Below are 12,240 nucleotides of genomic sequence, written 5' to 3'. Positions count from 1 at the left end.
GCCATAGTAGTTATGGTAGTGACTGTTCTAGCCATAGTAGATATGGTAGTGACTGTTCTACCCATAGTAGTTATGGTAGTGACTGTTCTAGCCATAGTAGATATGGTAGTGACTGTTCTACCCATAGTAGTTATGGTAGTCACTGTTCTAGCCATAGTAGTTATGGTAGTGACGTTTCTAGCCATAGTAGATATGGTAGTGACTGTTCTAGCCATAGTAGTGACTGTTCTAGCCATAGTAGTTATGGTAGTGACTGTTCTAGCCATAGTAGATATGGTAGTGACTGTTCTAGCCATAGTAGTTATGGTAGTGACTGTTCTAGCCATAGTAGTTATGGTAGTGACCTTTCTATTCATAGTAGTGACTGTTCTACCCATAGTAGTGACTGTTCTAGCCATAGTAGTTATGGTAGTGACTGTTCTAGTCATAGTAGTTATGGTAGTGACTTGTCTATTCATAGTAGTGACTGTTCTACCCATAGTAGTGACTGTTCTAGCCATAGTAGTTATGGTAGTGACTGTTCTAGCCATAGTAGATATGGTAGTGCCTGTTCTAGCCATAGTAGTGACTGTTCTAGCCATAGTAGTTATGGTAGTGACTGTTCTAGCCATAGTAGTTATGGTAGTGACTTTTCTATTCATAGTAGTGACTGTTCTACCCATAGTAGTGACTGTTCTAGCCATAGTAGTTATGGTAGTGACTGTTCTAGTCATAGTAGTTATGGTAGTGACTTTTCTATTCATAGTAGTGACTGTTCTACCCATAGTAGTGACTGTTCTAGCCATAGTAGTTATGGTAGTGACTGTTCTAGCCATAGTAGTTATGGTAGTGACTGTTCTAGCCATAGTAGTTATGGTAGTGACTGTTCTAGCCATAGTAGTTATGGTAGTGACTGTTCTAGCCCTAGTAGATATAGTAGTGACTGTTCTATCCATAGTAGTTATGGTAGTGACTGTTCTAGCCATAGTAGTGACTGTTCTACCCATAGTAGTGACTGTTCTATCCATAGTAGATATGGTAGTGACTGTTCTAGCCATAGTAGTGACTGTTCTACCCATAGTAGTGACTGTTCTAGCCATAGTAGTTATGGTAGTGACTGTTCTACCCATAGTAGTGACTGTTGTATTCATAGTAGTGACTGTTGTATTCATAGTAGTGACTGTTCTATTCATAGTAGTGACTGTTCTATTCATAGTAGTGACTGTTCTATTCATAGTAGTGACTGTTGTATTCATAGTAGTGACTGTTGTATTCATAGTAGTGACTGTTCTAGCCATAGTAGTTATGGTAGTGACTGTTCTATCCATAGTAGTTATGGTAGTGACTGTTCTACCCATAGTAGTGACTGTTCTATCCATAGTAGTGACTGTTCTAGCCATAGTAGTTATGGTAGTGACTGTTCTAGCCATAGTAGTTATGGTAGTGACTTTTCTACCCATAGTAGTTATGGTAGTGACTGTTCTAGCCATAGTAGTTATGGTAGTGACTTTTCTACCCTTAGTAGTTATGGTAGTGACTGTTCTAGCCATAGTAGTTATGGTAGTGACTGTTCTAGCCATAGTATATATGGTAGTGACTGTTCTAGCCATAGTAGTTATGGTAGTGACTGTTCTAGCCATAGTATATATGGTAGTGACTGTTCTAGCCATAGTAGTTATGGTAGTGACTGTTCTAGCCATAGTAGTGACTGTTCTAGCCATAGTAGTGACTGTTCTAGCCATAGTAGTTATGGTAGTGACTGTTCTAGCCATAGTAGTGACTGTTCTAGCCATAGTAGTTATAGTAGTTACTGTTCTATCCATAATAGTGACTGTTCTAGCCATAGTAGATATGGTAGTGACTGTTCTATCCATAGTAGTTATGGTAGTGACTGTTCTAGCCATAGTAGTTATGGTAGTGACTGTTCTAGCCATAGTAGTTATGGTAGTGACTGTTCTAGCCATAGTAGTTATGGTAGTGACTTTTCTATTCATAGTAGTGACTTTTCTATTCATAGTAGTGACTGTTCTAGCCATAGTAGTTATGGTAGTGACTGTTCTAGCCATAGTAGTTATGGTAGTGACTGTTCTAGCCATAGTAGATATGGTAGTGACTGTTCTACCCATAGTAGTTAATGTAGTGACTGTTCTAGCCATAGTAGATATGGTAGTGACTGTTCTACCCATAGTAGTTATGGTAGTGACTGTTCTAGCCATAGTAGTTATGGTAGTGACGTTTCTAGCCATAGTAGATATGGTAGTGACTGTTCTAGCCATAGTAGAGACTGTTCTAGCCATAGTAGTTATGGTAGTGACTGTTCTAGCCATAGTAGTTATGGTAGTGACCTTTCTATTCATAGTAGTGACTGTTCTACCCATAGTAGTGACTGTTCTAGCCATAGTAGTTATGGTAGTGACTGTTCTAGCCATAGTAGATATGGTAGTGACTGTTCTAGCCATAGTAGTGACTGTTCTAGCCATAGTAGTTATGGTAGTGACTGTTCTAGCCATAGTAGTTATGGTAGTGACTTTTCTATTCATAGTAGTGACTGTTCTACCCATAGTAGTGACTGTTCTAGCCATAGTAGTTATGGTAGTGACTGTTCTAGTCATAGTAGTTATGGTAGTGACTTTTCTATTCATAGTAGTGACTGTTCTACCCATAGTAGTGACTGTTCTAGCCATAGTAGTTATGGTAGTGACTGTTCTAGCCATAGTAGTTATGGTAGTGACTGTTCTAGCCATAGTAGTTATGGTAGTGACTGTTCTAGCCATAGTAGTTATGGTAGTGACTGTTCTAGCCCTAGTAGATATAGTAGTGACTGTTCTATCCATAGTAGTTATGGTAGTGACTGTTCTAGCCATAGTAGTGACTGTTCTACCCATAGTAGTGACTGTTCTATCCATAGTAGATATGGTAGTGACTGTTCTAGCCATAGTAGTGACTGTTCTACCCATAGTAGTGACTGTTCTAGCCATAGTAGTTATGGTAGTGACTGTTCTATCCATAGTAGTTATGGTAGTGACTGTTCTATCCATAGTAGTGACTGTTCTATCCATAGTAGTTATGGTAGTGACTGTTCTATCCATAGTAGTGACTGTTCTAGCCATAGTAGTTATGGTAGTGACTGTTCTAGCCATAGTAGTTATGGTAGTGACTGTTCTATTCATAGTAGTGACTGTTCTATCCATAGTAGATATGGTAGTGACTGTTCTAGCCATAGTAGTGACTGTTCTACCCATAGTAGTGACTGTTCTAGCCATAGTAGTTATGGTAGTGACTGTTCTATCCATAGTAGTTATGGTAGTGACTGTTCTACCCATAGTAGTGACTGTTCTAGCCATAGTAGATATGGTAGTGACTGTTCTAGCCATAGTAGTTATGGTAGTGACTGTTCTATCCATAGTAGTGACTGTTCTATCCATAGTAGTTATGGTAGTGACTGTTCTATCCATAGTAGTGACTGTTCTAGCCATAGTAGTTATGGTAGTGACTGTTCTAGCCATAGTAGTTATGGTAGTGACTGTTCTAGCCATAGTAGTTATGGTAGTGACTGTTCTATTCATAGTAGTTATGGTAGTGACTGTTCTATTCATAGTAGTTATGGTAGTGACTGTTCTATCCATAGTAGTTATGGTAGTGACTGTTCTACCCATAGTAGTTATGGTAGTGACTGTTCTATTCATAGTAGTTATGGTAGTGACTGTTCTAGCCATAGTAGTGACTGTTCTAGCCATAGTAGTCATGGTAGTGACTGTTCTAGCCATAGTAGTGACTGTTCTAGCCATAGTAGTTATGGTAGTGACTGTTCTAGCCATAGTAGTTATGGTAGTGACTGTTCTATTCATAGTAGTTATGGTAGTGAGTGACAATACAGGAAATCCCACCTCATCTTCCAGATCTGCTGAGATTTCATCGTCTAACTCTCTGGGATGAGAAAACAGACACAATGAAAATATACACACACACCAAGCACGCACACACACATGTGGTGACCCACATATTAAGTCTTTTTTTTAAAGCCATATGTCATGAATTTCAGGATCACACGCACACACTTACTCTGTCTCAGACTGTTTCTCAGTGAAGACTCGCAGGACGAAGTCGGCCTCCTGGCCAGACTCGAAGGTGGAGGGGACGATGAGATATTCTCCTGGAGGCAGACGGAGACGGTTGCTGACCTCTCTCAGGTTGACGAAGGTCTCCGAGCGAGCGCAGGATGAATGGGTCAGGAAGAAGTCCTTCTTTAAGTGCACGTTCTGACAGCCCCTGTACTGGATAGAAAATACATGTCTTCAACTACATACTGTATGTTGAAGCCCAGTTTACCTGATACAGGTTAAGTCCTAGACCCCCCCCCCCCCCCCACCTAATTAAAAATGCTTCTTAGTCCAAGACTAGGCTAAACCTGTGTCTGGGAAACTGGCCCATATTCATGTAAATGAGTGCCATTTAAAAAGGAAGAACGCATCTTTAACCATACCCGAGTTGGCTCATTCTCACAATGCCCAAAAGACATGAGCCTAAATGTCCAGCTGTGGAAAAAATGATTTATACCTCTTCTGGAATCTGCACAAACAGAAGAATACAATAGGAGAAACATTAAAGGATGAAAACTATGCATTTCTGTGAACAGCAAAGTAGTGAGTGTGTAGCGTCCCCCCCCCCCCCCAGACATGTTAGGCTGTCGACTCCTTAGGAGTTCGTTTCTCACCTCGTAGATGGCGAACCCGATGGTGTGCATGTCCTGTCCCTGTTTCCGGTACCTCCTCCTGTCCTTCTGCATCAGAGCCACCAGGAAGCTACAAGCCACCTCTTCATCCTCGGGGTCGTCGTCCTCCTCTAGCAGAGTGATCTTATACTGGGGGTTGATCCAGAATGTGTCTGGAGGAACACAGATAAGACAGAGTTATACTGGGGGTTGATCCAGAACGTGTCTGGAGGAACCCAGAGATAAGACTGAGTTATACTGGGGGTTGATCCAGAACGTGTCTGGAGGAACACAGAGATAAGACAGAGTTATACTGGGGGTTGATCCAGAACGTGTCTGGAGGAACCCAGAGATAAGACAGAGTTATACTGGGGGGTTGATCCAGAACGTGTCTGGAGGAACACAGAGATAAGACAGAGTTATACTGGGGGGTTGATCCAGAACGTGTCTGGAGGAACACAGAGATAAGACAGAGTTATACTGGGGGGTTGATGCTGATCAACACAGAGATAAGACAGAGTTATACTGGGGGGTTGATCCAGAACGTGTCTGGAGGAACCCAGAGATAAGACAGAGTTATACTGGGGAGGGTTGAAGCGGTCCCCGGCTATACTCCCTCTTCTCCACATGTCCTTGTATTCTACTGTAAACGTTCTGCAGTATGAGGGTGTAAACGTTCTGCAGTATGAGGGTGTTAACATTCTGCAGTATTAGGTGTTAACGTTCTGCAGTATGAGGGTGTTAACGTTCTGCAGTATGAGGGTGTTAACGTTCTGCAGTATGAGGGTGTTAACGTTCTGCAGTATGAGGGTGTAAACGTTCTGCAGTATGAGGGTGTTAACGTTCTGCAGTATGAGGGTGTTAATGTTCTGCAGTATGAGGGTGTTAACGTTCTGCAGTATGAGGTATTAACGTTCTGCAGTATGAGGGTGTTAACGTTCTGCAGTATGAGGTGTTAACGTTCTGCAGTATGAAGGTGTTAAAGGTCTGCAGTATGAGGTATTAACGTTCTGCAGTATGAGGTGTTAACGTTCTGCAGTATGAGGTGTTAACGTTCTGCAGTATGAGGGTGTTAACGTTCTGCAGTATGAGGGTGTTAACGTTCTGCAGTATGAGGGTGTTAACGTTCTGCAGTATGAGGGTGTAAACGTTCTGCAGTATGAGGGTGTTAACGTTCTGCAGTATGAGGGTGTTAATGTTCTGCAGTATGAGGGTGTTAACGTTCTGCAGTATGAGGTATTAACGTTCTGCAGTATGAGGGTGTTAACGTTCTGCAGTATGAGGTGTTAACGTTCTGCAGTATGAAGGTGTTAAAGGTCTGCAGTATGAGGTATTAACGTTCTGCAGTATGAGGTGTTAACGTTCTGCAGTATGGGTGTTAACGTTCTGCAGTATGAGGGTGTTAACATTCTGCAGTATTAGGTGTTAACGTTCTGCAGTATGAGGGTGTTAACGTTCTGCAGTATGAGGGTGTTAACGTTCTGCAGTATGAGGGTGTTAACGTTCTGCAGTATGAGGGTGTAAACGTTCTGCAGTATGAGGGTGTTAACGTTCTGCAGTATGAGGGTGTTAACGTTCTGCAGTATGAGGTATTAACGTTCTGCAGTATGAGGTGTTAACGTTCTGCAGTATGAAGGTGTTAAAGGTCTGCAGTATGAGGTATTAACGTTCTGCAGTATGAGGTGTTAACGTTCTGCAGTATGAGGTGTTAACGTTCTGCAGTATGAGGTGTTAACGTTCTGCAGTATGGGTGTTAACGTTCTGCAGTATGAGGGTGTTAACGTTCTGCAGTATGGGGTGTTAACGTTCTGCAGTATGAGGTCTTAACCTTCTGCAGTATGAGGTATTAACCTTCTGCAGTATGAGGTGTTAACGTTCTGCAGTATGAGGTGTTAACGTTCTGCAGTATGAGGTGTTAACGTTCTGCAGTATGAGGTGTTAACGTTCTGCAGTATGAGGTGTTAACATTCTGCAGTATGAGGTATTAATGTTCTGCAGTATGAGGGTGTTAATGTTCTGCAGTATGAGGTGTTAACGTTCTGCAGTATGAGGTGTTAACGTTCTGCAGTATGAGGTGTTAACGTTCTGCAGTATGAGGTGTTAACGTTCTGCAGTATGGGTGTTAACGTTCTGCAGTATGAGGGTGTTAACATTCTGCAGTATTAGGTGTTAACGTTCTGCAGTATGAGGGTGTTAACGTTCTGCAGTATGAGGGTGTTAACGTTCTGCAGTATGAGGGTGTTAACGTTCTGCAGTATGAGGGTGTAAACGTTCTGCAGTATGAGGGTGTTAACGTTCTGCAGTATGAGGGTGTTAACGTTCTGCAGTATGAGGTATTAACGTTCTGCAGTATGAGGTGTTAACGTTCTGCAGTATGAAGGTGTTAAAGGTCTGCAGTATGAGGTATTAACGTTCTGCAGTATGAGGTGTTAACGTTCTGCAGTATGAGGTGTTAACGTTCTGCAGTATGAGGTGTTAACGTTCTGCAGTATGGGTGTTAACGTTCTGCAGTATGAGGGTGTTAACGTTCTGCAGTATGGGGTGTTAACGTTCTGCAGTATGAGGTCTTAACCTTCTGCAGTATGAGGTATTAACCTTCTGCAGTATGAGGTGTTAACGTTCTGCAGTATGAGGTGTTAACGTTCTGCAGTATGAGGTGTTAACGTTCTGCAGTATGAGGTGTTAACGTTCTGCAGTATGAGGTGTTAACGTTCTGCAGTATGAGGTGTTAACGTTCTGCAGTATGAGGTGTTAACGTTCTGCAGTATGAGGTGTTAACGTTCTGCAGTATGGGTGTTAACGTTCTGCAGTATGAGGGTGTTAACATTCTGCAGTATTAGGTGTTAACGTTCTGCAGTATGAGGGTGTTAACGTTCTGCAGTATGAGGGTGTTAACGTTCTGCAGTATGAGGGTGTTAACGTTCTGCAGTATGAGGGTGTAAACGTTCTGCAGTATGAGGGTGTTAACGTTCTGCAGTATGAGGGTGTTAACGTTCTGCAGTATGAGGTATTAACGTTCTGCAGTATGAGGTGTTAACGTTCTGCAGTATGAAGGTGTTAAAGGTCTGCAGTATGAGGTATTAACGTTCTGCAGTATGAGGTGTTAACGTTCTGCAGTATGAGGTGTTAACGTTCTGCAGTATGAGGTGTTAACGTTCTGCAGTATGGGTGTTAACGTTCTGCAGTATGAGGGTGTTAACGTTCTGCAGTATGGGGTGTTAACGTTCTGCAGTATGAGGTCTTAACCTTCTGCAGTATGAGGTATTAACCTTCTGCAGTATGAGGTGTTAACGTTCTGCAGTATGAGGTGTTAACGTTCTGCAGTATGAGGTGTTAACGTTCTGCAGTATGAGGTGTTAACGTTCTGCAGTATGAGGTGTTAACATTCTGCAGTATGAGGTATTAATGTTCTGCAGTATGAGGGTGTTAATGTTCTGCAGTATGAGGTGTTAACGTTCTGCAGTATGAGGTGTTAACGTTCTGCAGTATGAGGTGTTAACGTTCTGCAGTATGAGGGTGTTAACGTTCTGCAGTATGAGGGTGTTAACGTTCTGCAGTATGAGGGTGTAAACGTTCTGCAGTATGAGGTGTTAACGTTCTGCAGTATGAGGGTGTAAACGTTCTGCAGTATGAGGTGTTAACGTTCTGCAGTATGAGGGTGTAAACGTTCTGCAGTATGAGGTGTTAGCGTTCTGCAGTATGAGGTGTTAACGTTCTGCAGTATGAGGTGTTAGCGTTCTGCAGTATGAGGGTGTAAACGTTCTGCAGTATGAGGTGTTAACGTTCTGCAGTATGAGGGTGTTAACGTTCTGCAGTATGAGGTGTTAACGTTCTGCAGTATGAGGTGTTAACGTTCTGCAGTATGAGGTGTTAACGTTCTGCAGTATGAGGGTGTTAACGTTCTGCAGTATGAGGTGTTAGCGTTCTGCAGTATGGGGTGTTAACGTTCTGCAGTATGAGGTGTTAGCGTTCTGCAGTATGAGGTGTTAAAATTGTAATGTAATACTGTGATGTAAATATTCTATGTGTTCTTGAAGATATGTTAGATGTTCTATGACTCACTGGGGTGGTTACGGCAGCCCCCGGCGGTACTCCCCCTTCTCCACATGCCGTGGAACTTGATGGTGTTCCAGTGGCTGAGGCCGTCCTCACTCAGAGCGTCCGCCGTCAGGTTGCAGATCTCCAGACGGGAAAACTGCCTCAGGAACTCCTGGAACGACATCCTACAGACAGGGGAGATTAGTGTGATTTAAAAAGGAGGTGGACACCGGCTCGTCCAACATCTCATTCCTAAATCATGGGTATTAATATGGAGTTGGTCCCTCTGCTGCTATAACAGCCTCCAATCTTCTGGGAAGGCTTTCCACTAGATGTTGGAACATTGCTGCGGGGACTTAGGGTGATTCCATGGGGTTGAGGTCAGGGCTCTGTGCAGGCCAGTCACGTTCTTCCACTCCGATCTCGACAAACCATTTCTGTATGGACTTCGCTTTGTGCATGGGGGCATTGTCATGCTGAAACAGGAAAGGGCCTTCCCCAAACTGTTGCCACAAAGTTGGAAACACAGACTCGTCTAAAATGTCATTGTATACTGTAGTGTTAAGATTTCCCTTCACTGGAACTAAGGGGCCCGAAACCATGAAAAACAGCCCCAGACCATTATTCCTAATCCACCAAACGTTACAGTCGGCGCTATGCATTGGGGCAGGTAGCGTTCTCCTGGCATCCGCCAAACCAAGATTTGTCCGTTGGACTGCCAGATGGTGAAGTGTGATTTATCACCCCAGAGAACATGTTTCCACTGCTCCAGAGTCCAAACACCACTCCAGATTAAGCTTGGCCTTTAGCATGGTGATCTTAGGCTTGTGTACAGATGCTCGGCCATGGAAACCCATTTCATGAAGCTCCTGACGAACAGTTATTGTGCTGACATTGCTTCCAGAGGCAGTTTGGAACTCGGTGGTGAGTGTTGCAACCGAGGACAGACAATTTTTATGCGCTACGTGCTTCAGCACTCAGCGCTCCCGTTCTGTGAGCTTGTGTGGCCCTGCGGGGCTGAGCCATTGTTGCTCCTAGACGTTTCCCCTTCACAATAACAGCACTTACAGTTGACCGGGGGGCAGCTCTAGCAGGGCAGACATTTCACAAACTGACTTCTTGGAAAGGTGGTATCCTATGATGGTGCCACGTTGAAAGTCACTGAGCTCTTCAGTAAGGCTTCTACTGCCAATGTGTGTCTATGGAGATTGCATGGCTCTGTGCTCGATTTTGTATATTTAGTGTATATGATATTTTCATCACAATGGCAGCTGAAGATGTTGTAGATTTCCTGGTGTCTAAATTTAGATGAAGCTGACCGGCACACGAAGGGTTCTGGGTTCTGAGATTACAGAACACCAGGGTCATTTTAAACAACTGAGAACTCAGCATGTAATCACGCTCTTCATCCTACCAGAACTCTCCGTCCTCCATCTTTAGATGCAGGTCCTCTCTCTCAGATGGGTCCAACTCATCCCACTCAGGAGAACTGGACACAGACGGGGAGACAAAAACAGAGCAATAGTATACTGAGAAACAGAATCAACTACAACCTACGACATAAACTTTATGAATGTGTAAGTAAAAGTCGAGGTTTGTGGTGAAACTGGGGTTTAGTACTAGGTTAGGTGTGTAAATATGTTGGTTGTGAATGTGGACCTAGTAGTGGTTCTGTAATGCTCACTTGTCACTCCAGGCGCCAGTCCACTCCACCTGTCCCCAGGGGTTCCTCACCCTGATCAGCCTCTCCACCTGACCCTGGTAGTCCACCTGGAGCAGAACAGAATCACACATATCACGCAGTACAACAATAAAAACCCAGTCTACATAGAAACAGGAAAAGACAGCAACCAGGGTTCCAAAGCAGGAACTCAGACCCAGGTGAAACCAGGCTTCCTAGTTTATTCTATTTACGGGCTTCACCTACCTTCTTCAGGCCGGTGACTGAGTAAGCATGACCTTTCACCAGCTTCTTGAACGTCACAGACTCCATGTCAAAGGCACTGGTGATCTGTAGTCACAAAATATAGTCAGAAGAATACAAGACCCATGATGCATCTGAATCAGCATTATTTCATATAAGGATGTATTGACTACAATGGTAATGTTATAAATGATAAAGTTCATGATAATGCTCTTCAAAAAGTAGGTACATCAAACTATACCCAGTGCTGTATTCATGAGGCACCAAAACGGAAGAAAATGGACAGAAATAGGGAGGGACTACCTTGAGTTGTCCAATAACAACTGCTTGAAATAGGGAGGGACTACCTTGAGTTGTCCAATAACAACTGCTTGAAATAGGGAGGGACTACCTTGAGTTGTCCAATAACAACTGCTTGAAATAGGGAGGGACTACCTTGAGTTGTCCAATAACAACTGCTTGAAATAGGGAGGGACTACCTTGAGTTGTCAATAATAACTGCTTGAAATAGGGAGGGACTACCTTGAGTTGTCCAATAACAACTGCTTGAAATAGGGAGGGACTACCTTGAGTTGTCCAATAACAACTGCTTGAAATAGGGAGGGACTACCTTGAGTTGTCCAATAACAACTGCTTGAAATAGGGAGGGACTACCTTGAGTTGTCCAATAACAACTGCTTGAAATAGGGAGGGACTACCTTGAGTTGTCCAATAACAACTGCTTGAAATAGGGAGGGACTACCTTGAGTTGTCCAATAACAACTGCTTGAAATAGGGAGGGACTACCTTGAGTTGTCCAATAACAACTGCTTGAAATAGGGAGGGACTACCTTGAGTTGTCCAATAACAACTGCTTGAAATAGGGAGGGACTACCTTGAGTTGTCCAATAACAACTGCTTGAAATAGGGAGGGACTACCTTGAGGTGTCCAATAACAACTGCTTGAAATAGGGAGGGACTACCTTGAGTTGTCCAATAACAACTGCTTGAAATAGGGAGGGACTACCTTGAGTTGTCCAATAACAACTGCTTGAAATAGGGAGGGACTACCTTGAGTTGTCCAATAACAACTGCTTGAAATAGGGAGGGACTACCTTGAGTTGTCCAATAACAACTGCTTGAAATAGGGAGGGACTACCTTGAGTTGTCCAATAACAACTGCTTGAAATAGGGAGGGACTACCTTGAGTTGTCCAATAACAACTGCTTGAAATAGGGAGGGACTACCTTGAGTTGTCCAATAACAACTGCTTGAAATAGGGAGGGACTACCTTGAGTTGTCCTATAACAACTGCTTGAAATAGGGAGGGACTACCTTGAGTTGTCCAATAACAACTGCTTGAAATAGGGAGGGACTACCTTGAGTTGTCCAATAACAACTGCTTGAAATAGGGAGGGACTACCTTGAGTTGTCCAATAACAACTGCTTGAAATAGGGAGGGACTACCTTGAGTTGTCCAATAACAACTGCTTGAAATAGGGAGGGACTACCTTGAGTTGTCCAATAACAACTGCTTGAAATAGGGAGGGACTACCTTGAGTTGTCCAATAACAACTGTTTGAAATAGGGAGGGACTACCTTGAGGTGT

At 43.2% G+C, this 12,240-nt stretch overlaps 1 protein-coding gene across 2 annotated transcripts in view; it reads right to left on the bottom strand.

The window, feature by feature from the left end:
• Nucleotides 1-12,240, bottom strand: part of LOC109880976 (calpain-1 catalytic subunit-like) — an 81,938-nt gene that overhangs the window by 9,897 nt on the left and 59,801 nt on the right. For both annotated transcript variants that reach the window (XM_031798702.1, XM_031798703.1), the window contains 8 exons: nt 10,656-10,739; nt 10,413-10,498; nt 10,143-10,217; nt 8,753-8,913; nt 4,694-4,863; nt 4,537-4,548; nt 4,042-4,253; nt 3,867-3,906 (listed from right to left, as the gene is read on the bottom strand). In XM_031798702.1, coding sequence (XP_031654562.1) covers nt 3,867-3,906; nt 4,042-4,253; nt 4,537-4,548; nt 4,694-4,863; nt 8,753-8,913; nt 10,143-10,217; nt 10,413-10,498; nt 10,656-10,739 — 840 coding nt within the window. The remainder of the gene's footprint in view (nt 1-3,866; nt 3,907-4,041; nt 4,254-4,536; nt 4,549-4,693; nt 4,864-8,752; nt 8,914-10,142; nt 10,218-10,412; nt 10,499-10,655; nt 10,740-12,240) is intronic.

Source organism: Oncorhynchus kisutch, linkage group LG20 (genome assembly GCF_002021735.2).
Source record: "Oncorhynchus kisutch isolate 150728-3 linkage group LG20, Okis_V2, whole genome shotgun sequence".
Classification (NCBI taxonomy): Eukaryota; Metazoa; Chordata; class Actinopteri; order Salmoniformes; family Salmonidae; genus Oncorhynchus; species Oncorhynchus kisutch.
Note: the sequence above shows the minus strand (reverse complement) of the source record. Positions and strands in the feature narration are given on the sequence as shown.